The 24,540-nt window shown below is 40.8% G+C and overlaps 1 protein-coding gene across 2 annotated transcripts in view; it reads left to right on the forward strand.

The window, feature by feature from the left end:
* The window catches only part of LOC138958379 (heparan-alpha-glucosaminide N-acetyltransferase-like), a 32,807-nt gene extending 10,288 nt beyond the window's left edge, over positions 1-22,519 (forward strand). Inside the window, exons 8-17 of one of the 2 annotated variants that reach the window (XM_070329509.1) lie at positions 824-931; positions 4,513-4,667; positions 7,065-7,177; positions 7,348-7,469; positions 9,085-9,211; positions 10,711-10,797; positions 12,778-12,852; positions 13,497-13,567; positions 15,061-15,173; positions 20,086-22,519. In XM_070329509.1, coding sequence (XP_070185610.1) covers positions 824-931; positions 4,513-4,667; positions 7,065-7,177; positions 7,348-7,469; positions 9,085-9,211; positions 10,711-10,797; positions 12,778-12,852; positions 13,497-13,567; positions 15,061-15,173; positions 20,086-20,261 — 1,147 coding nt within the window. In that variant the 3' untranslated portion in view covers positions 20,262-22,519. Of the gene's footprint in view, positions 1-823; positions 932-1,955; positions 2,064-4,512; positions 4,668-7,064; positions 7,178-7,347; positions 7,470-9,084; positions 9,212-10,710; positions 10,798-12,777; positions 12,853-13,496; positions 13,568-15,060; positions 15,174-20,085 lie in introns of both variants that reach the window. The other variant, XM_070329510.1, reaches the window with a different exon arrangement.
* The last annotated feature ends 2,021 nt before the right edge of the window (positions 22,520-24,540 follow it).

Raw genomic sequence — 24,540 nt, forward strand, 5'->3', positions numbered from 1 at the left:
TAGGGGCGTGGCAGCACTGATAACAATGGATGGCTGGAGCCTTCAAATCTTTTTGGAATTGTTCATAGGTGTACAGTTGGTACTTTGTTGTGAAAATGTGACTTATATTCAATATGGATTACCTAGACATCATTTGGTGAGTGTTAGATCTACAGTTTTGTTTCATTTGAGTCAGGATGCTGTGAGTGAATGCGTGATTTGCTTGTTTTTTTCTTTGTACTGTCTCCTTATTTCTGTGTACAATGTTAACAATATTTCAGCTAATTCATAGGTTTTACACCTTGTTTGGTTATAACATTATTTATAATACTTTCTGTTAAAAAATAACTTTTAAAAAAAGCAGTAGAAAATAAAACACACAAAAAAACGTTAAAAAACACAAATTATCCCCCTTTCACCCCCCTTTCACCCCCCTTTGCTAAAACAAATCGCGTGACAAACTTATAAATAGCACGACTGAACTGGGCATCCATTTTTGAATTAGTACACAAAATTTGGTGGTGATTGGACTTAATTCAAGCTTGCTAGACAGATTTCTTTACAGTTACTGATTTTTGGGAAGTTTCTTGGTGGCAAGCTTGGGCAGGCAGGACGTAAACGCCGTGGCAGTGCTAGTCACAATAGTGTTAAGACAAGCAGACGTTGGTCCCGTTTGATTCTTCCTGCTGATGAAAGTAAAAGTTTTGCTACTGTGATGTAAAATGCTGTTGTTTTTGTGTGTTTGTATGTGTGGTTTTTGTTTGTTTGTTTCTTTTTTTTTTTTTTTTTTTTTTACCAAAGTAGAGTATAATTAATAACAAAGTGTGACTTTTTTTCTTCATAGGCTATCAATAGTGATAATGATCTTTGTGAATTATCGCGGTGGCTACTACTGGTTCTTTCGTCATTCCAAATGGAATGGTCTGACAGTGGCCGACCTGGTGTTTCCATGGTGAGTGGTTGGTGTGCAGGGGAACTCTACAGTAGAACTCAACTCTACTCTGCATTATGTTTGTGTTTTCCTTCTGTGTTTTCCTGCATGCATTGTGGTATTGCAATGCTTGCTCTCAACATCTGTGCAAAAATGGCATCGCTTCAAGCATTTACAGTACTGTTCTTTTCAATGTAATTCTGTAAATTTTTCTGAGTACAGCATTCAATATTTTCAGCATTGCTTTTTTTTAAGGTTCATTGCGTAATAATATTTTTAATGCAGACGAGACCCCCCGCGGGTTAGGGGGAAGAATTTACCCGATGCTCCCCAGCATGTCGTAAGAGGCGACTAATGGATTCTGTTTCTCCTTTTACCCTTGTTAAGTGTTTCTTGTATAGAATATAGTCAATGTTTGTACAGATTTTAGTCAAGCAGTATGTAAGAAATGTTAAGTCCTTTGTACTGGAAACTTGCATTCTCCCAGTAAGGTTTGTACTACGCGTTGCAAGCCCCTGGAGCAATTATTTTTATTAGTGCTTTTGTGAACAAGAAACAATTAACAAGTGGCTCTATCTCATCTCCCCCGTCGCGATATAACCTTCGTGGTTGAAAACGACTATAAACACCAAATAAAGAAAGAAAGAAAGAATGCAGACGAGAGAGCAAACTTGCCACTAATTCCTGTGCATGCAGGCAACACGTACACACTCTTTGGCTGTTGGGTTTTCATTTTTCTTTTGTTGTATTTTATGTTTGCTTTGTCTTGTGGATGAAGCTGAAAGCTTAATACTGTACCTTGAGTGACAATGCATGGAAATGGAGTTTTCCTTTTTGGAATAAGTAATTACTATGATTGGCAATCGCTATTTTTAAAAGTAAAATTTTGACTTTACTGAATTCTCTTTTTTTGTCATCTAAGTACGTACCTGTGCTTTCAGCTACATCCACTGAGCTACTTTTGAAAACTAACAAGTTCATGCTAGGTCTTTGCACTTACTAACAACTGCATGCTTGTTGTGTCTTTGTGTACCTCGCCCTGTAGACTTAGCTTGACCATCATGATCTTTGTGAATTACGGGGGCGGCGGCTACTGGCAGTATACACACTCCATCTGGGATGGTTTGACAGTGGCCGACCTGGTTTTCCCTTGGTAGGTTCCTCTTGATCCCAGCACAGTGGAACCCTCCTTTTCAGACCTCAAAACATCTGAGAATATTAGTGACCCTCCACCACGGAATGAGTCGCATGTCACCTCGCGCGGTTCTGCGCTAGGCGTAATATAAGTCCGGGGAGTGTCTGGTAACAGGGTGTGGGTCACCTTAGTCACAGGCTTATAACTCAAACAGTTTTCGCTCTTTTCTAAAACGGTTTTCACCACTGGATAGAGCATAAAAACCTCTTTAGAAAAATGTAAAAATATGAAAATCATGCAAAGGTGACATGCGACTCATTTCGTGGTGGAGGGTCACATATTAGGTCTTAAAAAAGGAGGGGAGCTTAGAATTGAACTAATAAATTTACTGACATTTTAAAAAGAACATCTGAAAAATAAGTTTTTGGGGTTTTTGTATTTTTTAATGAGAAGTCTTAAAACTGAGAGGTGGGGGGGGGGGGTGGGTGGGGAGGAAGGGAGGTTGTCTTAAAAGAGGGGTTCCACTGTTTCCATTCTTTTAGAGTTTAAGGTACACCTTAAAGGGGTAGCGATTTTTTGTTATGACAGCGTATTGTGAGTACAGAATAAAATACTGAATGATAAGAAAATAGTAAAGTTCTCAACAACTAACTCACTGACTCGCTTAGAGAAGCATGTACAGTTTATATGAACAAAACAGCATGTGTTTCAGACCAGACTGTCTTTTTTTTTATAATCTGATGCAGTTTTAGAAATTTACGAACAAACAGGATGTCAATTTAATTATTACAATTCTACTGAAATGGCGTGGTGTTTGGACAAACGGCAAATTTCATTTTGCTGATGCATGTTGCTTACTCGAGCTGAACTAACAATGCTAGTGAGTGGTCCTTATGTTATGCTTTATAAATATTAACAAAACTTGATTCAAATTAATTTTCTTTGTTTCGTGCATAATTCTTCTTTATATTTTGGGTGTCTTTTTTATATTTAGTCAAGTTTTGACTAAATATTTTAACATCGAGGGGGAATCGAAACGAGGGTCGTGGTGTATGTGCGTGCGTGTGTGCGTGCGTGTGTGTGTGTGTGTGTGTGTGTGTGTAGAGCGATTCAGACTAAACTACTGGACCGATCTTTATGAAATTTGACATGAGAGTTCCTGGGTATGAAATCCCCGAACGTTTTTTTCATTTTTTTGATAAATGTCTTTGATGACGTCATATCCGGCTTTTCGTGAAAGTTGAGGCGGCACTGTCACGCCCTCATTTTTCAACCAAATTGGTTGAAATTTTGGTCAAGTAATCTTCGACGAAGCCCGGACTTCGGTATTGCATTTCAGCTTGGTGGCTTAAAAATTAATTAATGACTTTGGTCATTAAAAATCTGAAAATTGTAAAAAAAAATAAAAATTTATAAAACGATCCAAATTTACGTTTATCTTATTCTCCATCATTTGCTGATTCCAAAAACATATAAGTATGTTATATTCGGATTAAAAACAAGCTCTGAAAATTAAATATATAAAAATTATTATCAAATTTTTTTTTTCGAAATCAATTTAAAAACACTTTCATCTTATTCCTTGTCGGTTCCTGATTCCAAAAATATATAGATATGATATGTTTGGATTAAAAACACGCTCAGAAAGTTAAAACGAAGAGAGGTACAGAAAAGCGTGCTATCCTTCTCAGCGCAACGAATACCCCGCTCTTCTTGTCAATTCCACGGGCACTGCCTTTGCCACGGGCGGTGGAGTGACGATGCTACGAGTATACGGTCTTGCTGCGTTGCGTTGCGTTCAGTTTCATTCTGTGAGTTCGACAGCTACTTGACTAAATATTGTATTTTCGCCTTACGCGACTTGTTTTTCTCTTTCTTTTGCATACATGTATCTTTTGACATTCTGCTATCAGTTGGCATTGTTCCTGTTATTGTTGTTGTCTGTCTGTCTGTCTGTCTGTCTTTCTGTCTGTCTCTCTGTGATTGTGTGACAAAATGTACTTACTTTATATGATTGCCTGTTGATGTTGTGTATTTTGACTGGTCTATTTCTTGTATACGATGAGCCATATCTTAACGCCCACAAGGCAATACAGTGCATACATTCACTTGCATATATTAGATGCACACAGCTGATAAGAAGCGTAAAAGCTGAACTGATGAAGTAAAATAGATATGCCTTGGTGACTGAAAAATAAAATGTAACTTTTCCTCTACCAAAGTCAGTGAATATTAGCTTCATATGTTTCCATTTTAAAGCAGTATGATAAGCTTGATGGCCAAACCAAAGTTTAAAGCACCACGCTTGTTACTTAACAGAAAATCTTGTTTCTTTTGGGTTTTTTAATTGATTACCCCAAAACATATGTGCGCAGGTCAATTATTTTCTTGTAGTGTATGCTAATGTACCGCCAAGTGAACTAGTTAAGTATGACTGCTGTGTACATGAATCAGTGATACATTTCAGGTTTGTGTACATCATGGGTACAGCCTTGATGCTTAGTTTTCAAGGACAGCTGCGTCGTGGAACGCCAAAAATCAACATGTTCTGGAAAATTGTGCGTCGCTCGATCATTCTCTTTGCACTTGGTCTTCTCATCAATTCCGGTGGAAAGAGTGATGGTAAATGACGACAAGCTGATCATGGTTATATGTGTTTGTGTGTGTGTGTGTGTGTGTGTGTGTGTGTGTGTGTGTCTGTCTGTCTGTCTGTCTGTCTGTCTGTCTGTCTGTCTGTCTGTCTGCCTGTCTGTCGGTTAGATGTATGGTCTTTGTATTACTGTTTGCGCTGAGGGTTAGGGTGGGGGGGTGGGATGAGATCAGCATCTAACAATGCAGATTACTCTATTGACTGTAACTTAAAACTTTGCTAAATACCAAATCAGGTTTAATGAAACCCATGTGAAACGCTACATTAGGCTTTAAAAATGTTATGGTGACCTTCCATACCAAAGTAGTAACTAGTATTGTTACATTTTCAAAAATGAAGTGCATTTAAGTCTGTTGCATAACAGTACATGTGTGCTGGGTATAGTTCAACAACAGGCACATCACAGAGCTTATGGGGTGTAGGGTGAATCTGTATGCTGTTTAGACAGTACGGGTGTGCCGGGTAGTTTAGCAACAGGCACATCACAGAGCTTATGGGTTGTATGGTGAATCTGTACACTGTTTAGACAGTACGGGTGTGCTGGGTAGTTTAACAACAGGCACATCACAGAGCTTATGGGTTGTATGGTGAATTTGTACACTGTTTAGACAGTACGGGTGTGCTGGGTAGTTTAGCAACAGGCACATCATAGAGCTTATGGGGTGTAGGGTGATTTTGTACACTGTTTAGACAGTACGGGTGTGCTGGGTAGTTTAGCAACAGGCACATCATAGAGCTTATGGGGTGTAGGGTAAATTTGTACAGTGTTTAGACAGTACCGGTGTGCTGGGTAGTTTAGCAACAGGCACATCACAGAGCTTATGGGGTGTAGGGTGATTTTGTACGCTGTATAAACAATACATGTGTGCTGGGTAGTTCAACAACAGGCACAACAAAGATCTTATGGGTTGTATGGTGAATTTGTACACTGTTTAGACAGTACGGGTGTGCTGGGTAGTTTAGCAACAGGCACATCACAGAGCTTATGGGATGTAGGGTGATTTTGTACGCTGTATAAACAATACATGTGTGCTGGGTAGTTCAACAACAGGCACATCACAGCTTATAGGATGTAGGGTGATTTTGTACGCTGTATAAAAAATACAGGTGTGCTGGGTAGTTCAACAACAGGCACATCACAGAGCTTATGGGTTGTATGGTGAATCTGCACGCTGTTTAGTCAGTACGGGTGTGCCGGGTAGTTTAGCAACAGGCACATCACAGAGCTTATGGGATGTAGGGTAAATTTGTACACTGTTTAGACAGTACGGGTGTGCCAGGTAGTTTAGCAACAGGCACATCACAGAGCTTATGGGTTGTATGGTGAATTTGCACGATGTTTAGACAGTACGGGTGTGCTGGGTAGTTTAGCAACAGGCACATCATAGAGCTTATGGGATGTAGGGTAAATTTGTACAGTGTTTAGACAGTACAGGTGTGCTGAGAAGTTTAACAACAGGCACATCACAGAGCTTATGGGTTGTATGGTGAATCTGTACACTCTTTAGACAGTACGGGTGTGCCGGGTAGTTTAGCAACAGGCACATCGCAGAGTTTATGGGATGTAGGGTAAATTTGTACAGTGTTTAGACAGTACAGGTGTGCTGAGAAGTTTAACAACAGGCACATCACAGAGCTTATGGGTTGTATGGTGAATCTGCATGCTGTTTAGTCAGTACGGGTGTGCCGGGTAGTTTAGCAACAGGCACATCATAGAGCTTATGGGATGTAGGGTAAATTTGTACACTGTTTAGACAGTACAGGTGTGCTGGGTAGTTCAACAACAGGCACAACACAGATCTTATGGGATGTATGGTGATTTTGTACGCTGTATAAACAATACAGGTGTGCTGGGTAGTTCAACAACAGGCACATCACAGCTTATAGGATGTAGGGTGATTTTGTACGCTGTATAAAAAATACAGGTGTGCTGGGTAGTTCAACAACAGGCACATCACAGAGCTTATGGGTTGTATGGTGAATCTGCATGCTGTTTAGTCAGTACGGGTGTGCCGGGTAGTTTAGCAACAGGCACATCATAGAGCTTATGGGATGTAGGGTAAATTTGTACAGTGTTTAGACAGTACAGGTGTGCTGAGAAGTTTAACAACAGGCACATCATAGAGCTTATGGGATGTAGGGTAAATTTGTACACTGTTTAGACAGTACAGGTGTGCTGGGTAGTTCAACAACAGGCACAACACAGATCTTATGGGATGTAGGGTGATTTTGTCCGCTGTATAAAGAATACCGGTGTGCTGGGTAGTTCAACAACAGGCACATGACAGACCTTAATTATGGGTTGTGTGGTGAATGTGCACGCTGTTTACACTACAGCTGTCACTGTTCATGTTTGTTCTTATTTTCAGGGGTGGACTTGAGTCGGTTCAGAATCCCTGGTGTGTTACAGAGGTTTGCTGGCACCTACCTGATAGTGGCCACCATACACCTCATCTTTGCCAGACCGTATGATGAAAGCAGGGTCAGTCTTTACATAGTCACAACTTGGATTTTTTTCATTTTCTGTTACATCTTGCTGGGGGGAGGGGGGGGGGGGGGGGCTTGAAACGATGTGTCTGAAAAGGTGTGTTCCCCTCTTATTGATTGTGTAGTGTGTGCTGACTGTGTGTTATTGTTTACCACTGATTGCAGTATGGGAAGTTTGCAGCAATCAGAGACATGACAGAGTTCTGGCCGGAGTGGGTGTTCCACTTGATTCTGGTCGGGGTGCACACAGCCATCACTTTCGGGATGAACGTGCCTGGCTGCCCTACGTATGTTTAACACTTGCATTATCTTACCTAGTCAACAACCGGCACGGTTGGCCTAGTGGTAAGGCGTCCGCCCCGTGATCAGGAGGTCGTGGGTTCGAACCCCGGCCGGGTCATACCAAAGACTTTAAAATTGGCAATCTAGTGGCTGCTCCGCCTGGCGTCTGGCATTATGGGGTTAGTGCTAGGACTGGTTGGTCCGGTGTCAGAATAATGTGACTGGGTGAGACATGAAGCCAGTGTGCTGCGACTTCTGTCTTGTGTGTGGCGCACGTTATATGTCAAAGCAGCACCGCCCTGATATGGCCCTTCGTGGTCGGCTGGGCGTTAAGCAAACAAACAAACAAACAAACAAACAAACAAACATAGGATAAGAGCATCTTTCCACTTGCACACTCGCCAAAACTCAACGGCCTGGTTACATTCTCTGCAGACTGGTATTGGTGACCAAATTCATTTGCTGAGAGACACCAAACAAACATTGAACAAACAAACCTAGTCAACAGGCTGCCCATTGTTTTAATGTCATTGAATCCTAGGGCTTAGGTGCATAAGAAAGTTACCACCCCAACGGAAACCAGCCACAGGGTTGGATTGGTTGAAACTGAGGTGTGTGTGTGTGATTTCGCTGCCCTACATGCCAACCGGCATAACGGGCAGTAAATTATAAGTAAGTGTGTGATTTTCAACCAATCCTGCTCTTTGGCTGGCTCCCATTTGGGTGTTAACTTTCTCGTGCACCTCAGTCATAGCTCCCACAAAAAATGGGTTAAATACACTTTAGTTACATTATGTTCATAGAGAACATTTTGTCAGATGAACTACATAAGTAAAAATATGACAGCTTGTCGATTTTATTTCTGGTATTTTTAGAGGTCAACCAGTAAGGTATATGTACCACAAATTGCCTGTCAATGCGATCCTTGATTATCTCTGCTTCTTTTGTAGAGTAGTGTGTTATTTCAGAGTGTGTTTGCACTGCTACACCATAGAAGACTCAGTACAATTGTTTAGGCTGGTATTAAAAGTTTATGGGTTTGTTTAACGGTATCACATTGAATAAATATTAAATAAGAATTTGTATAAGTTATTGTTTTTGTATTGCTGCCATCAAAGGCAAAGGCCCTTATTACCTGCAACAGATATTCAGTGATTAAAACACTGTTTGGTAAGGTTGGTATTTGCAGTGGTAGTTAAATAATATAAAATTGACTGAGTGTTTTTGTAGCAGAATGGAACTTTACTGAGTGGTTTTTGTAGCAGAACGAACTTTACTGAGTGGTTTTTGTAGCAGAATGAACTTTATTAAGTGGGGTTTTTTTGGTAGCAGAATGAACATTACTCAGTGGTTTTTGTAGCAGAAAGAAACTTTACTGAGTTTTTCTTGTAACACAGTGGTACCTGCGATGTGTGGCCCCTCCGATGAGTGGACACCTACCTTAAAAGGACACAATCTGTCGTCCCTTTGTCTATTATCTCTACCAAAATATACCTGTCATGACAGGCCACCTGCAATGTAGGGACACTGTTGGCTGGTCCCAAAGGGTGTCCTTTCATTGCAGGTACCACTGCACTTTGGTAATACTGCACTACATGGCTTTGCACCTGTGTCCTCCAGGGGTTACCTGGGTGCCGGGGGAGATGCAGCACACGGTCAGCACAGGAACTGCACAGGTGGGGCAGCTGGCTACATCGACAGGAAGGTGTTTGGGGACAGTCACATTTATAATAACCCCACATGCAAGGTAGGTCAATATACCTGTACCTGTATTTATGAATTAGGAGAATTGGCTTTGTGTTGCAAACACCAGAAAGGGTCAGAAAATGACAAAAAGTATCTGAAATACACGAGTCGAGAATTACGCTGTCATACATGATACAATGTATGGTAGAAGCCTGCAGATTCGCTGACTTTCTATGATCAATTAATTATTATTTTTTATGTGTTAGTGTTTTTGTTTTTTGTTTTTTGCTTTTAATGTACATGTTGGATATAGGTGGGGGGGGGGGTGGGGGGGGGGTGACGCATCAGAGAGGCTAATTATTGAACATGTAATGTAGTCACAAAATATTCAAAATGAAAAGCCTCACAGGGTCAGCAATATGATTATCAGAAAAGGGTGAGAAATATCAGTGACCAGGAACGTAATGAGTGTGAGTTAGAAGCTTTCTTTCTTTTTATATTTAGTCAAGTTTTGACTAAATATTTTAACATCGAGGGGGAATCGAAACGAGGGTCGTGGTGTATGTGCGTGTGTGTGTGTGTGTGTGTGTGTGTGTGTGTGTGTGTGTGTGTGTGTAGAGCGATTCAGACTAAACTACTGGACCGATCTTTATGAAATTTGACATGAGAGTTCCTGGGTATGAAATCCCCGAACGTTTTTTTCATTTTTTTGATAAATGTCTTTGATGACGTCATATCCGGCTTTTCGTGAAAGTTGAGGCGGCACTGTCACGCCCTCATTTTTCAACTAAATTGGTTGAAATTTTGGTCAAGTAATCTTCGACGAAGCCCGGACTTCGGTATTGCATTTCAGCTTGGTGGCTTAAAAATTAATTAATGACTTTGGTCATTAAAAATCTGAAAATTGTAAACAAAAATAAAAATTTATAAAACGATCCAAATTTACGTTTATCTTATTCTCCATCATTTGCTGATTCCAAAAACATATAAATATGTTATATTCGGATTAAAAACAAGCTCTGAAAATTAAATATATAAAAATTATTATCAAAATTAAATTGTCCAAATCAATTTAAAAACACTTTCATCTTATTCCTTGTCGGTTCCTGATTCCAAAAACATATAGATATGATATGTTTGGATTAAAAACACGCTCAGAAAGTTAAAACAAAGAGAGGTACAGAAAAGCGTGCTATCCTTCTTAGCGCAACTACTACCCCGCTCTTCTTGTCAATTTCACTGCCTTTGCCATGAGCGGTGGATTGACGATGCTACAAGTATACGGTCTTGCTGAAAAATGGCATTGCGTTCAGTTTCATTCTGTGAGTTCGACAGCTACTTGACTAAATATTGTATTTTCGCCTTACGCGACTTGTTTTTTTACTGCGTTCTTAGTTCATAGGACGAATTTGTTGGCTTAAATTTACTATTCCATGCAGCAAAGGTGCACAAATTAGGCTGGCGCCATTTAGTATACTGTAATTGTAAATGTATTTATATTACACTCATGTTGACAAGCAAAACCTAGCTAAATCAATCCACCCTCTCACTGGCTTTCAGGAGATCTACCACACGACAGTGCCCTTTGACCCAGAGGGGCTGCTTGGAACTCTGACCTCCGTCTTCATGTGCTTCCTTGGATTACAGGTAAAAGATAAAGAATTCGACAAGCGTTTTCTTCTTCTTTTTCTTCTTCTGCGTTCGTGGGCTCAAACTCCCACGTACACTCGTGTTTTTTGCACGAGTGGAATTTTACGTGTATGACCGTTTTTACCCTGCCATTTAGGCAGCCATACGCCGTTTTCGGAGGAAGCATGCTGGGTATTTTCGTGTTTCTATAACCCACCGAACTCTGACATGGATTACAGGATCTTTTTCGTGCGCACTTGGTCTTGTGCTTGCGTATACACACGGGGGTGTTCGGACACCGAGAAGAGTCTGCACACAAAGTTGACTCTGAGAAATAAATCTCTCGCCGAACGTGGGGACGAACTCACGCTGACAGCGGCCAACTGGATACAAATCCAGCGCGCTACCGACTGAGCTACATCCCCGCCGACAAGCGTTTTAAAAAAGAGTGTGGCTGAGAGATTTATACATAACACTTTGGAACCCGCCTTTTGAGACCTCAACAAATCTGAGAAAATCAGGTCTTAAAAAGGAGGGAGTCTTAACTCTTACCAGTTCGGGGGTTTTAGGGCATATTTTACAGTGCTGTTGGTGCCTACTTGCCGAGTGGCTATTTGGGGTCATATTCTAAATGAAATATAGAAAGTTATATATCAAATGAAAGGAAAATGAATAAGCTTTTCATATTTGCAAAGAGAATTGTGCTATCTTTAAAGGTAAAAATTTTATGGGGGTGACAACATGATTTTTGTTGAAATTTGTACGCCCACTTTTTGGAACACGTGACAAACACAAAGAAGAAATTTTTTTTGTGTTCAGTTTATTTTAGATATGTTGCTAACTAGTCTGTTTGGGCATTCATTTTACATAACATAGCAAAGTTTTATAGAGTTTTGCTGATAAACAAAAAAGTTATTGTCACCTGAATACCCCAACCCAAATTTCAAAGTTGGACGTTTCATGCCTAAGGCCCCCCCAAAAAAATATTCTGTTTACGGTATCCTGACTGACCCTATTTTTTCGCGCGACCCTAGACTTTTGTTTGGCATTTGGTAAAAACAAAAAAAAAAAAAAAAAAAAAAAAAAAAATTGAAAAAAAAATTTGAAAAAAATTTGGAAAAAAATTTTGAAAAAAAAAGAAAAAAAAAGGGGGCTTTGTTTTTTGGGAAAATAACTTAAAAATATGTTTTGGGGAAATAAACAAAAAATAAAAAAAAAGTCCCGACCTACCGACCCTATTTTTTTGGCCTATGTTACCGTTAACAGACTTTTGTTTTTGTTTTTGCCTAATAATGCATTTCTATAACTAACTTATAACAAAAACCCAGCTTGTTTCAGTCATAAAGTGTGTCTTAAATATGAGTTTATCCACTGTCCGACCCATCCAATGTAAAAAAAAAAAAAAAAAAAAAATTATAATTAGATAATTGGTCAGTGAAAAACTACAGGGGGGGCATCGTAAGCTTGCTTACGATGGGCAAGGGAGCGAACTGGTAAGAGTTAAAATGGAGGTCAATTTACAAAGATAATGAACATTAAATCTGAAAGAGGATTCCACTGTACTGTGATAGGTTGGTTCTTGCTCTATCCTGCAGTTTCTGATTATTTACTAGCAAGATCTAGATCAGCACTTTTTAGGACGTGTACAGGAACGTGTACGGGTAACGTCATCAAATCTAGTTTTTACGTCACGCGTTTGCCAAGATCTGGAGTCTTGGAGGGAGCTAAACAACGTATGCATTTGGAACATTGGAGAAAAAAGTGAGTCACGGGGGACGCAATATCTACACGTACACGCACAGGTCTTTGCTACACGTTTGACCATCTAAAACACTGTAATAAAGTATGTGTGTGCATCAGGATTTGCAGAAACTGTGATTGGATTATCACAAAGTTAACTGCCTTGGAAGGTGTGTTTTGTGTTTTCTTACTTGACAATAACAGTCAGAGTGTTACATTTTAATAAGAATTTTGAATCTGATTCCTGATACTTTGCAGGCAGGAAAAATACTGTTCATCCACAAGGACTGGGTACAACGATATGTTCGCTTCCTGATCTGGGGAATTGCGCTGGTGAGTATTTGTGCACAGAAATTGTGACCCCCCCCACCACAAAATGAGTCGCATGTCACCTGTGCATGGTTTTCATATTTTTACATTTTCCTAAAGAGTATTTTATGCTCTATCCAGTGGTGAAACCCGTTTTAGAATAGAGCGAAAACTGTTTGAGTTATAAGCCTGTGACTAAGGTGACCCTCACACTTTTACCAGACACTCCCCAGACTTATATTAAGCCTAGCGCAGAACCGCGCGAGGTGACATATGACTCATTTCGTGGTGGAGGTTCACAATTAGTGTTATTAATGCTAGGAGCACGACAGTGCTTTGTGACTAGTTCATTTTTTATTTCATTGGATTTCTCATGTATTCTGTGTGTGTGGGGGTGTGTATGTAAGTGTGTGTGTGTTTGTGTGTAAAGATGAAAGAAAATATTCATTCCCAGTAACAAATAAAATCTCTAAAGGTAAGGATATTTTCATCAGTGCAGTCTAATGATATACCCAGTGGCAATTTAATGTGAACTTGATTTTTACAATGAGGTATTATGATGCGCCTGATATTCTTATTGTTTCCAGTTGTTAGACTTTCCACAACAAACATTGCCATAATAGAAGCATCTGCAAAACATTGTACTGATGGTATTGATGGCATTGCAGGGAGTGATAGCTGGCGTTCTGTGCAAGTTCTCAAAGGATGATGGCTGGATTCCCATCAACAAAAATCTGTGGTAAGTTTCTGCAATTCATACTAGAGTGGAACCTCCCTTTTAAGACCTTGAAAAATCTTCGATGGAAATGAGGGAATCTTAAAATGAGGGTAAATGTACAGAGGTTATGAACAAAACATCTGCAAAATCAAGGTGTTAAAAGGGAGGTAATCTTAATATGGCGGGGTCTTAAAAAGGGGGTTCCATTGTTCATCTTATACCTACATTATATATATAGCCTTTGCCATTAAAAACGCGACAAACGATCGACGGAGGTTTTTATGTTACTGGTTATAGCAAGCACCTGTGGTTTAGACTTCGTCAAAAACAAAAAAAACTGCACGGAAAACTCATGCAAGAAGACACATAAAACACGTGGCGTTTCATTGAGTAAAAAATTGAAACGAAACAGCTGGAGTTATGAATGGGTTATAGTGTCGAGAACTGCACGTGTTTTCCATTATCGGTACTTACAGCTTCAAATCAACACAAGTTGTGGCCGAAGCAACCGACAGTGGTATTGACAGTAATAAAGGTCACGGGTTTTGAGTGAATGAAACGTTTTACTGAATTAAACGCCACGTGTTATACGCGTCTTCTGACATGAGTTTTCCGTGCACTTTTTTGTTTTTGACGATGTCTAAACCACAGGTGCTTGCTATAACAAGTAACATAAAAACCGCCGTAGATCGTTTGTCGCGTTTTTAATGGCAAAGGCTATACACAAAGAATAATGTCATAGCCTTGATTTGGGACTGAAAATGGTTGCCATTGTACGACTGTGCTGGTCCTGCGTTCCCTTACCCAGACATCCCAGCAGGAAGAGATGCATATTTGTGACCCTCCACGACGGTAGGAGTCGCATGTCACCTTTGCATGATTTTCATATTTTTACATTTTTCTAAAGAGGTTTTTATGCTCTATCCAGTGGTGAAAACCGTTTTAGAAAAGAGCGAAAACTGTTTGAGTTATAAGCCTGTGACTAAGGTGACCCTCACACTGTTACCAGACATTCCCCGGACTTATATAAAGCCCAGCGCAGAACCGCGCGAGGTGACATGCGACTCATTTCGTGGTGGAGGGTCACATTTGTCTAATTCAAAAATGTTGCATTTGTACACCAAAATACTTGTCACACCTTAATCAGCTTTCACTAAGAACGCTGGGAAAGCGAATGCATTTTTCAACCTGCAAGAATGTGGATGCATGCACACCTAATTAACATGCGTGCATAATTTAGTGTGTCTGGATGAGTATAAAGAACAAAAAGTAAAGTTATATCCACATTTCCTCACACTCTTGAATGGCAGCAGCAAAGAGAGTGAAACAATGAACACCTCTCCACACACTCTTGGGTCATGATTTCTTATGTCGTTAAAGGTTAAGTTTCCGGAGACTGTCTTTGGGAATTTAAGTCAAGAAAATAGATGTGCTGGACTGATTTTACCCCCCAGCCCTTTCCATCCCCTCCGCCAATGGCTGTTCATTGCCATAGGACCTTTCTTGCATTTCAGGTCTCTGTCTTTTGTGATTGCACTGGCTGCCATGGCGTTTGTCCTGCTGGCTTTCTGTTACCTGTTGATTGACGTCTACAAGGTGTGGAGCGGGGCGCCTTTCTACTACGCAGGTAGGCAACCATCCTGTAGTCTCTTACTTTTTGTACAGTGGACCCCCCCTCCCCCCGCGGGTTAGGGGGAAGAATTTACCCGATGCTCCCCAGCATGTCGTAAGAGGCGACTAACGGATTCTGTTTCTTCTTTTATTTACCCTTGTTAAGTGTTTCTTGTATAGAATATAGTCAATGTTTGTAAAGATTTTAGTCAAGAAATGTTAAGTCCTTTGTACTGGAAACTTGCATTCTCCCAGTAAGGTCATATATTGTACTACGTTGCAAGCCCCTGGAGCAATTTTTGAGTCACTTGAGAAAATGTGACTCTATGTAATCGGTCAGTGTTAGTCTGTCCGGCCGGCCGTCCGGCCGGCCGTCCGTAGACACCACCTTAACGTTGGACTTTTCTCGGAAACTATCAAAGCGATCGGGCTCATATTTTGTTTAGTCGTGACCTCCAATGACCTCTACACTTTAACGATGGTTTCGTTGACCTTTGACCTTTTTCAAGGTCACAGGTCAGCGTCAAAGGAAAAATTAGACATTTTATATCTTTGACAAAGTTCATCGGATGTGATTGAAACTTTGTAGGATTATTCTTTACATCAAAGTATTTACATCTGTAGCCTTTTACGAACGTTATCAGAAAAACAAGGGAGATAACTAGCCTTTTCTGTTCGGCAACACACAACTTAACGTTGGGCTTTTCTCGGAAACTATAAAAGTGACCGGGCTCAAATTTTATGTGAACGTGACTCATTGTGTTGTGAATAGCAATTTCTTCCTGTCCATCTGATGCCTCATATAATATTCAGAACTGCGAAAGTGACTCGATCGAGCGTTTGCTCTTCTTGTTGTACAGTGGAACCACCCCCCGCGGGTTAGGGGGAAGAATTTACCCGATGCTCCCCAGCATGTCGTAAGAGGCGACTGACGGATTCTGTTTCTTCTTTTATTTACCCTTGTTAAGTGTTTCTTGTATAGAATATAGTCAATGTTTGTACAGATTTTAGTCAAGCAGTATGTAAGAAATGTTAAGTCCTTTGTACTGGAAACTTGCATTCTCCCAGTAAGGTCATACATTGTACTACGTTGCAAGCCCCTGGAGCAATTTTTTGATTAGTGCTTTTGTGAACAAGAAACAATTAACAAGTGGCTCTATCCCATCTCCCCCCTTTCCCCGTCGCGATATAACCTTGAACGGTTGAAAACGACGTTAAACACCAAATAAAGAAAGAAAGACGACCACCGGCACAGGTGAAAGAGGTTGTGAACAGAAAGTCTATTGTTTGATTTAATAAAACATTGTTTAAACCAACAGAAAGTCTGAGAAAACAGGGTCTTAACGGGAGGGAGTCTTAAATTCCAGGGTGTTCCACTGTACCCGCCATACAGTCCAGGCCTTACGGGGCTGTCTCCACCCCTCCATTACTCTCAACCTCTGTGCTTCCTGACTTGTCATTTATAATTATTGGTCCTGCTTTTTGTTCAGGGTGTTCAAGTTATTTCCCTTTTACTGATCAACATTTTACTTGCAGTTTAGTCAGCACCGGCTATGTTCAGATGATATTTTAGGGTTACTGTCTCCAGGTTTGCGTATATTTCCGCTTTCCGACATTAGACATTTTTTCTGTTGTATGTGAGCCTTTTTGTGTTTGGAGCCTAAAATCTCATGCTGACATGAAACCAGTAATAGTGGGCTGGGTTTTTTTTCTTGACACTGAAGCAATTAACGGCTATCTTTGGACAGGTCTTGCTGTAAGTTAATGTTTTTCTGTTAGATGGTTCAGTTAGGAGCTACTTTCTGTCATAAGCTCTATGAAGCACAAGGGATATTTTTATTCTGTGATTAAAACATACTTTCCATGGTTCACTCTAATGTGCTTCATCAGCATGGTAGTGAATTAAATCAGTATCAACAGAGCATGTGAGCTAAACACAACTCTCTTGAGAGTAGTGTTTACTGTTCAATCTCGTGCTTTTATACATGTACCAGGAAGTAGGTTTGAAACAACTTGTAGTGGGTTGGCAGGTATGAACTAGGGATGGCCAAATCGTCCGCCCGGTTGCCAGGGGCTAGTAAAAAATCCGCCGGGCTAGTAGAAACCGCCTGGCAAATCGCCCGGCTGGCCAGTGAAAATTCTGGTCAAGTGCAACATTTTTTGTTGTAATATCGAGTTTTAAATCAGATGGAGCAGCTTTGGTATGCACCGGGCCAGCGAAATTTCTGGCGGGCTAGTGACTTTCTTGCAGTTACTCGCCCAGCTGGCGAGTAAAAATGTTGAGATTTGGCCATCCCTGTGAACCCAATCTGCATCTATGTGGCACACCTTGTGTTTGAGTTCTACTTCCCGATGGCAGTGTCTGTGGACGATGTTCACAGCCTTCAGCTCATACTGGATGTGTGTTTTGGTGTCTTGTGGCTCACAGAATGCACCGTCAGAAGCTCTCTCTCCATCTGACCTTTTCTCTCTCTGCCTGTCTGGTTTCTCTGTTGTCTGTGCAGGTTTTTTTGCTTTCCTGCTGTGACCAACCCAAGAGTGGCAGTCGGCTTCTGCTATGTGGACTTTGCTTTCTGCAACTGTTGTTCCCTTTCTTGGCCGACCCAAAAGTGGCAGTCCGTTCTGCTGTGTGGACTTTGCTTTCTGCAGCTGTTGTTCCCTTTCTTGGCCGACCCAAAAGTGGCAGTCTGTTCTGCTGTGTGGACTTTGCTTTCTGCAGCTGTTGTTCTCTTTCTTGGCCGACCCAAAAGTGGCAGTCCGCTTCTGCTGTGTGGACTTTGCTTTCTGCAGCTGTTGTTCCCTTTCTTGGCCGACCCAAAAGTGGCAGTCCGTTCTGCTGTGTGGACTTTGCTTTCTGCAGCTGTTGTTCCCTTTCTTGGCCGACCCAAAAGTGGCAGTCTGTTCTGCTGTGTGGACTTTGCTTTCTGCAGCTGTTGTTCTCTTTCTTGGCCGACCCAAAAGTGGCAGTCCGCTTCTGCTGTGTGGACTTTGCTTTCTGCAACTGTTGTTCCCTTTCTTGGCCGACCCAAAAGTGGCAGTCCGTTCTGCTGTGTGGACTTTGCTTTCTGCAGCTGTTGTTCCCTTTCTTGGCCGACCCAAAAGTGGCAGTCCGTTCTGCTGTGTGGACTTTGCTTTCTGCAGCTGTTGTTCCCTTTCTTGGCCGACCCAAAGTTTGCATCACTTTGAACACAGGACTTTACTTTCTGCAGCAATTGTTCCCCTTTCTTGGCCGACCCAAAGTTTGCATCACTTTGAACACAGGACTTTACTTTCTGCAGCAATTGTTCCCCTTTCTTGGCCGACCCAAAGTTTGCATCACTTTGAACACAGGACTTTACTTTCTGCAGCAGTTGTTCCCTTTGTTGGCGGCCCAAAGTTTGCATCACTTTGAGTTTGAACACAGGGTTTTGTTTTCTGCAGAACTTGTTCCCTTTGTTGGCCGACCCAAAGTTTGTGCCACTTTGAACACAAACCATGCTTTTGTGTGTTCACTTTGTCGTTGTGGGCTTGACTCACAGCCAGCTACATTTCTATGTTTCATTGCTGTTTGTTACAGCAGACTTCTTTGGAACTCTCACAATGGTGCTTGAAGATTGTGCTGATCTGTTCAAAATGTTATGTGGCAATTTAACACTACAATTGGAATTCTCACTTTTGATTAGGTGTATGGTAGTGAGCTGCCTGTATACCCCATAAACCCCTAGGGGACAAGGGACACTGATATTTTGTTGCATGTTTGTGGATTTGTTGCTCAACATTGTTTGCATGGGTGCACCTGTACAGACAAAATTCTGCTTCCTTTCCTGTTTACACTTTGACTACTGACACTGTGCTGTGACATAGTCGTACAAAACTGTTGTCAGCTGTTCGTTAGTTGGACTATTGAACTATATATATTTAACCAACATGCAACAAGTCGGGGACAAGGAAGTAAAGAGAAAGATGAGTGTCGGTTATCTACCTATACACAGCAGCTTCCTGTTCACCCCCTCATACACACACACACACACACACACACACACACACGTGCGTGCACGCACACACACACACACACACACACACACACCCACACACACACACACACACACAGCAACAAATCCACAAACATGCAACAAGCTTCATATTGATTAATTGACACACACACACAGACACACACACACACACACACACACACACACATACACACACACACACACACCCACACACACAGACACACACCCACACACACAGACACACACCCACACACACAGACACACACACACACACACACACACACACACACACACACACACACACACACACACATTTGCCCCCTTTTGCCCTACCCATCCCAACATTTGATTATCTTATTTTGTTCATGCAACTATCGTCACCAAGCAAGATTTTGACATAGAAATCTTAATACTAGCTACAGTGGCCTGATATGTAAATTTATAACTGTCAACACTAGGGCTAAAGGTTATTTGCTAAGGTTAAAGCCCAACATCCGTCTCCAGGAGACCAAGCCTTGTTATAGTAGAAGGCCACATAGTTAAAATTAGCGTTGCCGGCACGAGAAACTAGAGCTACATCTGCCGCTCTGAATTGTAGCCTCTAAAAGAAAAAAAGAGATGAAGGAGATTCATAAACCCTAGAAACACACAGATCAGTTCAGTGAAACCCCCCAGACACCCCCCCAATTTAAGACTCCCTCCTTTTTGAGACCTTGTTTTCTTAGACTTTCTGTTTTTAACCTCTGTAAAATTACCCCCATTTTGAGACTCCCTCCTTTTTAAGACCCAATTTTCACATATTTTGGAGGTCTTTGACTACAGACACCGTGCTGTGACATAGACTTACAAAACTGTTGTCAGGTGTTCGTTAGTTGGACATACTGAAAACTGAGGGGGGTTCCACTGTAATGGTTTTTTTCTTATTCTCTCTTGCAGGTATGAACCCAATTCTGCTGTACGTTGGCCATGAGCTGCTGACCGGTCGTTTCCCTGTGTCGTTTGACGTGGTGGTCACTCACCCCGCCCAGCTGGCCATGAACCTGTGGGGAGCAACGTTCTGGGTCCTGGTGGCCTTGTATCTCTATTATAAGGGCATCTTCATTAGTGTGTGACATTTAGCCTCACTCCGCCGTTTCTTGCTGTTTTGTTTTCTGTTTTGGTTTTGTCGGTTTGGGTTAGTACAGTGATCTCTTTTTCTTGTTTCTTTTATCGTTTCTTCTGCTTGTTTCTTTTCTCTTTTCTTCTGCTTGTTTCTTTTATCGTTTCTTCTGCTTGTTTCTTTTATCGTTTCTTCTGCTTGTTTCTTTTCTCTTTTCTTCTGCTTGTTTCTTTTATCGTTTCTTTCTCTAATCTTCCTCTATTGTTCATAACCACGTCTCCTTCTCCACTATTCTGTACGTTTTCTTTTATTTAGCTGAAATTGCAGTGTTTCATTAGTGAGGTTTGGACGGCTAAGCGAATGTGCACATACACTAGCTGAGTGGATACAAGTTTATTTTTGAAGAAATGTTTGCCAAATGTTTTATTTTGAAATGTGGTGTTTTTTCTGCTTGTATTCGTTGGTGATAAAACTGCATGCTGTCATTCAGGGAAGTGCATGGATTTTTTATCAGTGATGTTGTTTTTAAATATGGTTTGTGCGTTTTTATCAGTCCAAGGGTAGTTCTAGTTACCGGTACTCACTATGATTTGCTGTTCTTTATTTTAATTAATGCACATTAGGTATTGTAGTATATGTATTGCTCATTAAAGCCTTTATTATTTTTTTTCAAACCAAGTTTATGGTAACTTATTGTGCCAATTGCTGACAGCAAAATGACTGTAAATTCAATTGACAATGGAAAATGTTCTTGCGGTATTCAACTATTGGCTATTCTCTGTGCTTGTGTCTTGATCTTGTTATTGTGTCTGTGTCTCTGTGTGTGTGTGTCTGTCTGTGTGTGTCTATCTGTGTGTGTGCATGTCTGTCTGTCTGTGTGTGTGTCTGTCTGTATTTGAGTCTGTGTGTGTGTGTGTCTATCCAGGGGCGGAGCAGTTAAGTCACAGGGGGGGGTTACAACCTGGGGTCCAGGGGTAGACCCCTTGTGGGGTACACGGGCAAGGCTCCGTTGGGGGGTCTGGGAGAAGCTGAAGAGTTTTAGCTATTTTATGAACAATTTATGGCTTATCCTTGATTTTAAACATGATCAACTGGTGTCAGCAGCCACTCATTATTTCTTTTAAAGTTAGTATTAATGTGGGTTTTTTTTTGACAGCCCGGGGGGGGGGGGGAACCCCTGTAACCCCCCACCCCCCCTAATCCGCCCCTGCTATCTGTCTGTCTCTTTGTCTGTGTGTGCATGCTCACTGGTGCATGCATGAGTAAAGATAAAAGGGACGCAACAGAGTCTAGCAGCACATGTTGTGCACAAGCATGTACGAGTGTTTGGGTGTCAGAGACATGGAAAGACAGGAAGAAGGAGATTTGAGTGCACGAAACGAATACTGGAGATCTGCGGCTGTTGCAATATTAACAGATGATTTTTGTCTTGGTTTGCCTGATTTATTGTTGGTGCCATTCATGCAAGAAGTGTAATTGCTGTGTGTTGGTTAATGATTCTTTTAAATGATTCTTCACTAATAGTTGCATATGCAGGTTTGAACAAATTTCTAATGTTTGTTTAGGTAGAGTCTTGTTCTTGTGGTTTTTTTGTTTTGTTTGTTACACAACGAAGGACTTCTGGTGTTATTATATTCTGTCCACCTGTGTCTTTATGACTAATTTTTAACGTTTGTTCATGACAAGTACTTCCTCGTTGTGAATATATGAGTACACTGTAAATGTGTCTTGATGACTTGCAGTTGTTATTTATTTTATTTGTATTTAGTGTTGAAACTGTCATTTAGACGGATAATGTTTGACTTAAATAGACATTCCACACTTGTTTTTATACAAACCAATATTTGCCAGTAGATACTCAAATGAATTGTCATTATGCAGGCTATGTTGTGTGTTTGGTGTCTGTGTCTGTGTGTGTACGCCTGCATGCAAGAATTCTGCTACTTTTAGATTGTCTGTGTTTTGAAAATTGGTTGCTTTGTTAGTTCTTCTGGAAGAGAGAGTCAATGGTATTTTCATTTTTTTTTTATTCTTGGAATATCAGAGTATGAATAAAAAAAATGTTTAAATACTATTACAGAAGTGGAGACATTTCTAGCTATTTGATAAGCTATGTTATGAAGCTCCAAGTAGATGTCTTAAAAGTTATGTTTATAAGATTTTTAAAGTGTTTGCATGAAGTCTAGTTTTGTTTCACTTGTATGTACATACTGATATTCTCTGCATTGTAGGGACTTTTTCTGCAAAATAAAATTTGTATTTAACATTGTTGATTATATATGTTTCTGGTTGAATACTTGTGTTGTTCTTGTGTGTGGATGAATGAGAGCTCCCATGGGGTCGCCTTCACGCGGCGGGAGTGTTTCCACAGAGCTACCCCACCCCTTTACTTCTCTTCTTTTGTCTTATTTCTGCCTTACCAGTCCTTTCACCTATATTTCCTTCCAAGAAAACTCTCCCTACTATTCCCTGCAGTTTTCCAATTCTTTTCTTGTCTTATTTTTACCTGACTGGATCCATCGCCTTTATTTCACTTACCAAAAGTCTTCTTTTCCACATCCTTATTTCTCTGCACCCCGGATGTCGTAAGAGGCGACTAACGGATTCTGTTTCTCCTTTTACCCTTGTTAAGTGGTTCTTGTATAGAATATACTATATAGTCAATGTTTGTAAAGATTTTAGTCAAGCAGTATGTAAGAAATGTTTAGTCCTTTGTACTGGAAACTTGCATTCTCCCAGTAAGGTCATATATTGTACTACGTTGCAAGCCCCTGGAGCAATTTTTTGATTAGTGCTTTTGTGAACAAGAAACACTTAACAAGTGGCTCTATCCCATCTCCCCCCTTTCCCCTATCCCATCTCCCCCCTTTCCCTCGTCGCGATATAACCTTCGTGGTTGAAAACGACGTTAAACACCAAATAAAGAAAGAAAGAAAGAAAGGATGAATGAGTGTAGGTGGGTGAGTTTATTTTTGTGTGTGCGTGTATGTGTGTGAGTGAGTTTGCATGTGTGTGTGTGTGTGTGTGCGTGACTACAGAAATCAAAAAAACACTTGGAATAGCTACCAAAATGTACATATTCATGTATATAATGTATTTAACCAACCGGGTGAGGGAGAACCAGTGCCCAATGGGTGGTAGAAGGCAAGCAGTCAATGGCTGACAGCATTATTCCAGCACCAAGCTAGTCATGGTCCTCTTGCAACTGAGACTAAAGCCTGATATAGAAATCTCCTTAATAATAATAAATAAGTATTAACGAAGCTTTGGCACTGAATTTTGGTCAAAAGACTTCAGGCTCAAGGAAGGCTTTAAGCAAGCAATGATTAAGTAACTTCATGAAATTTGTCCTTTATTTGGAAGTGGTATCTGATTGGAGAGGCCTCATACTGTAGGCTGCACTGTTACAGTCACTCTTCACCACCATAGTGTCCTTGCCCATTGCAGTGGAACTCCCCTTTTAAGACCCCCCAATTTAAGACTCCCTCCTTTTTAAGACCCTCTTCTCAGATTTTCTGTTCACAACCTGTATATTTACCCCCAATCTAAGACTCCTTCAATTTAAGACCTGATTTTATCCTACATACGTGAGAGAGACACCCGTGAGATAATAATCGTTCAAATCACACGTGTGTATATCATGTAAATGAGGTCATGTCAAGCAAGTCTGGCAGGGACCTGTTTTTCCACTGCTTATGGTGCCAAAGTCACCGAGACAAACGTCATAATAGAAACAAAAATTGCGCTCGCTAATTACCCTCCATGAATCTTTAGAACTAACACGTCACGCCACACTTTCAGAGTGACGTTTCTTTGCTTTGACGTAATAGATTGCACGAGGCTTTAGAAGAGATCGAGGTTCCAAAACAAGCGTCTTCAATTTAGCTGCCTCGACTGCAGGACATTTTCAGTAAAATACACGTACGTCCAGTAGGGGAAGGGCTCCTAATATGGACCGGCTCCTAATATGGACCACCACCAACTAACGGCGCTAGAGCGCTCAAAAAAGTTTTATTCGCTGTATTCACCCTCTTTGGATAACTTGCACATGTCAAAACAGTTGCAGAAACACAAATCTCAAAACCGTTAAGCTTTTTCTCTTTTTTCACTTTTGGCAGCGTTCACTCTAAATGTTCCGCCTAAAACAGACTCGTTTCTGTCTACAGCCAAAGCTTTTATCAAACAGAAATGGCTATATATGACAGCTAAAACCGTATTTGTTACATTTTAGCAGTGTTGACCCCGAGTTTTTACTGCAAACAAAAAATAATAGCAAAATCTCAAAGTATGTG

The sequence above is a fragment of the Littorina saxatilis genome, linkage group LG2, assembly GCF_037325665.1.
Source record: "Littorina saxatilis isolate snail1 linkage group LG2, US_GU_Lsax_2.0, whole genome shotgun sequence".
In the NCBI taxonomy this organism is placed as follows: Eukaryota; Metazoa; Mollusca; class Gastropoda; order Littorinimorpha; family Littorinidae; genus Littorina; species Littorina saxatilis.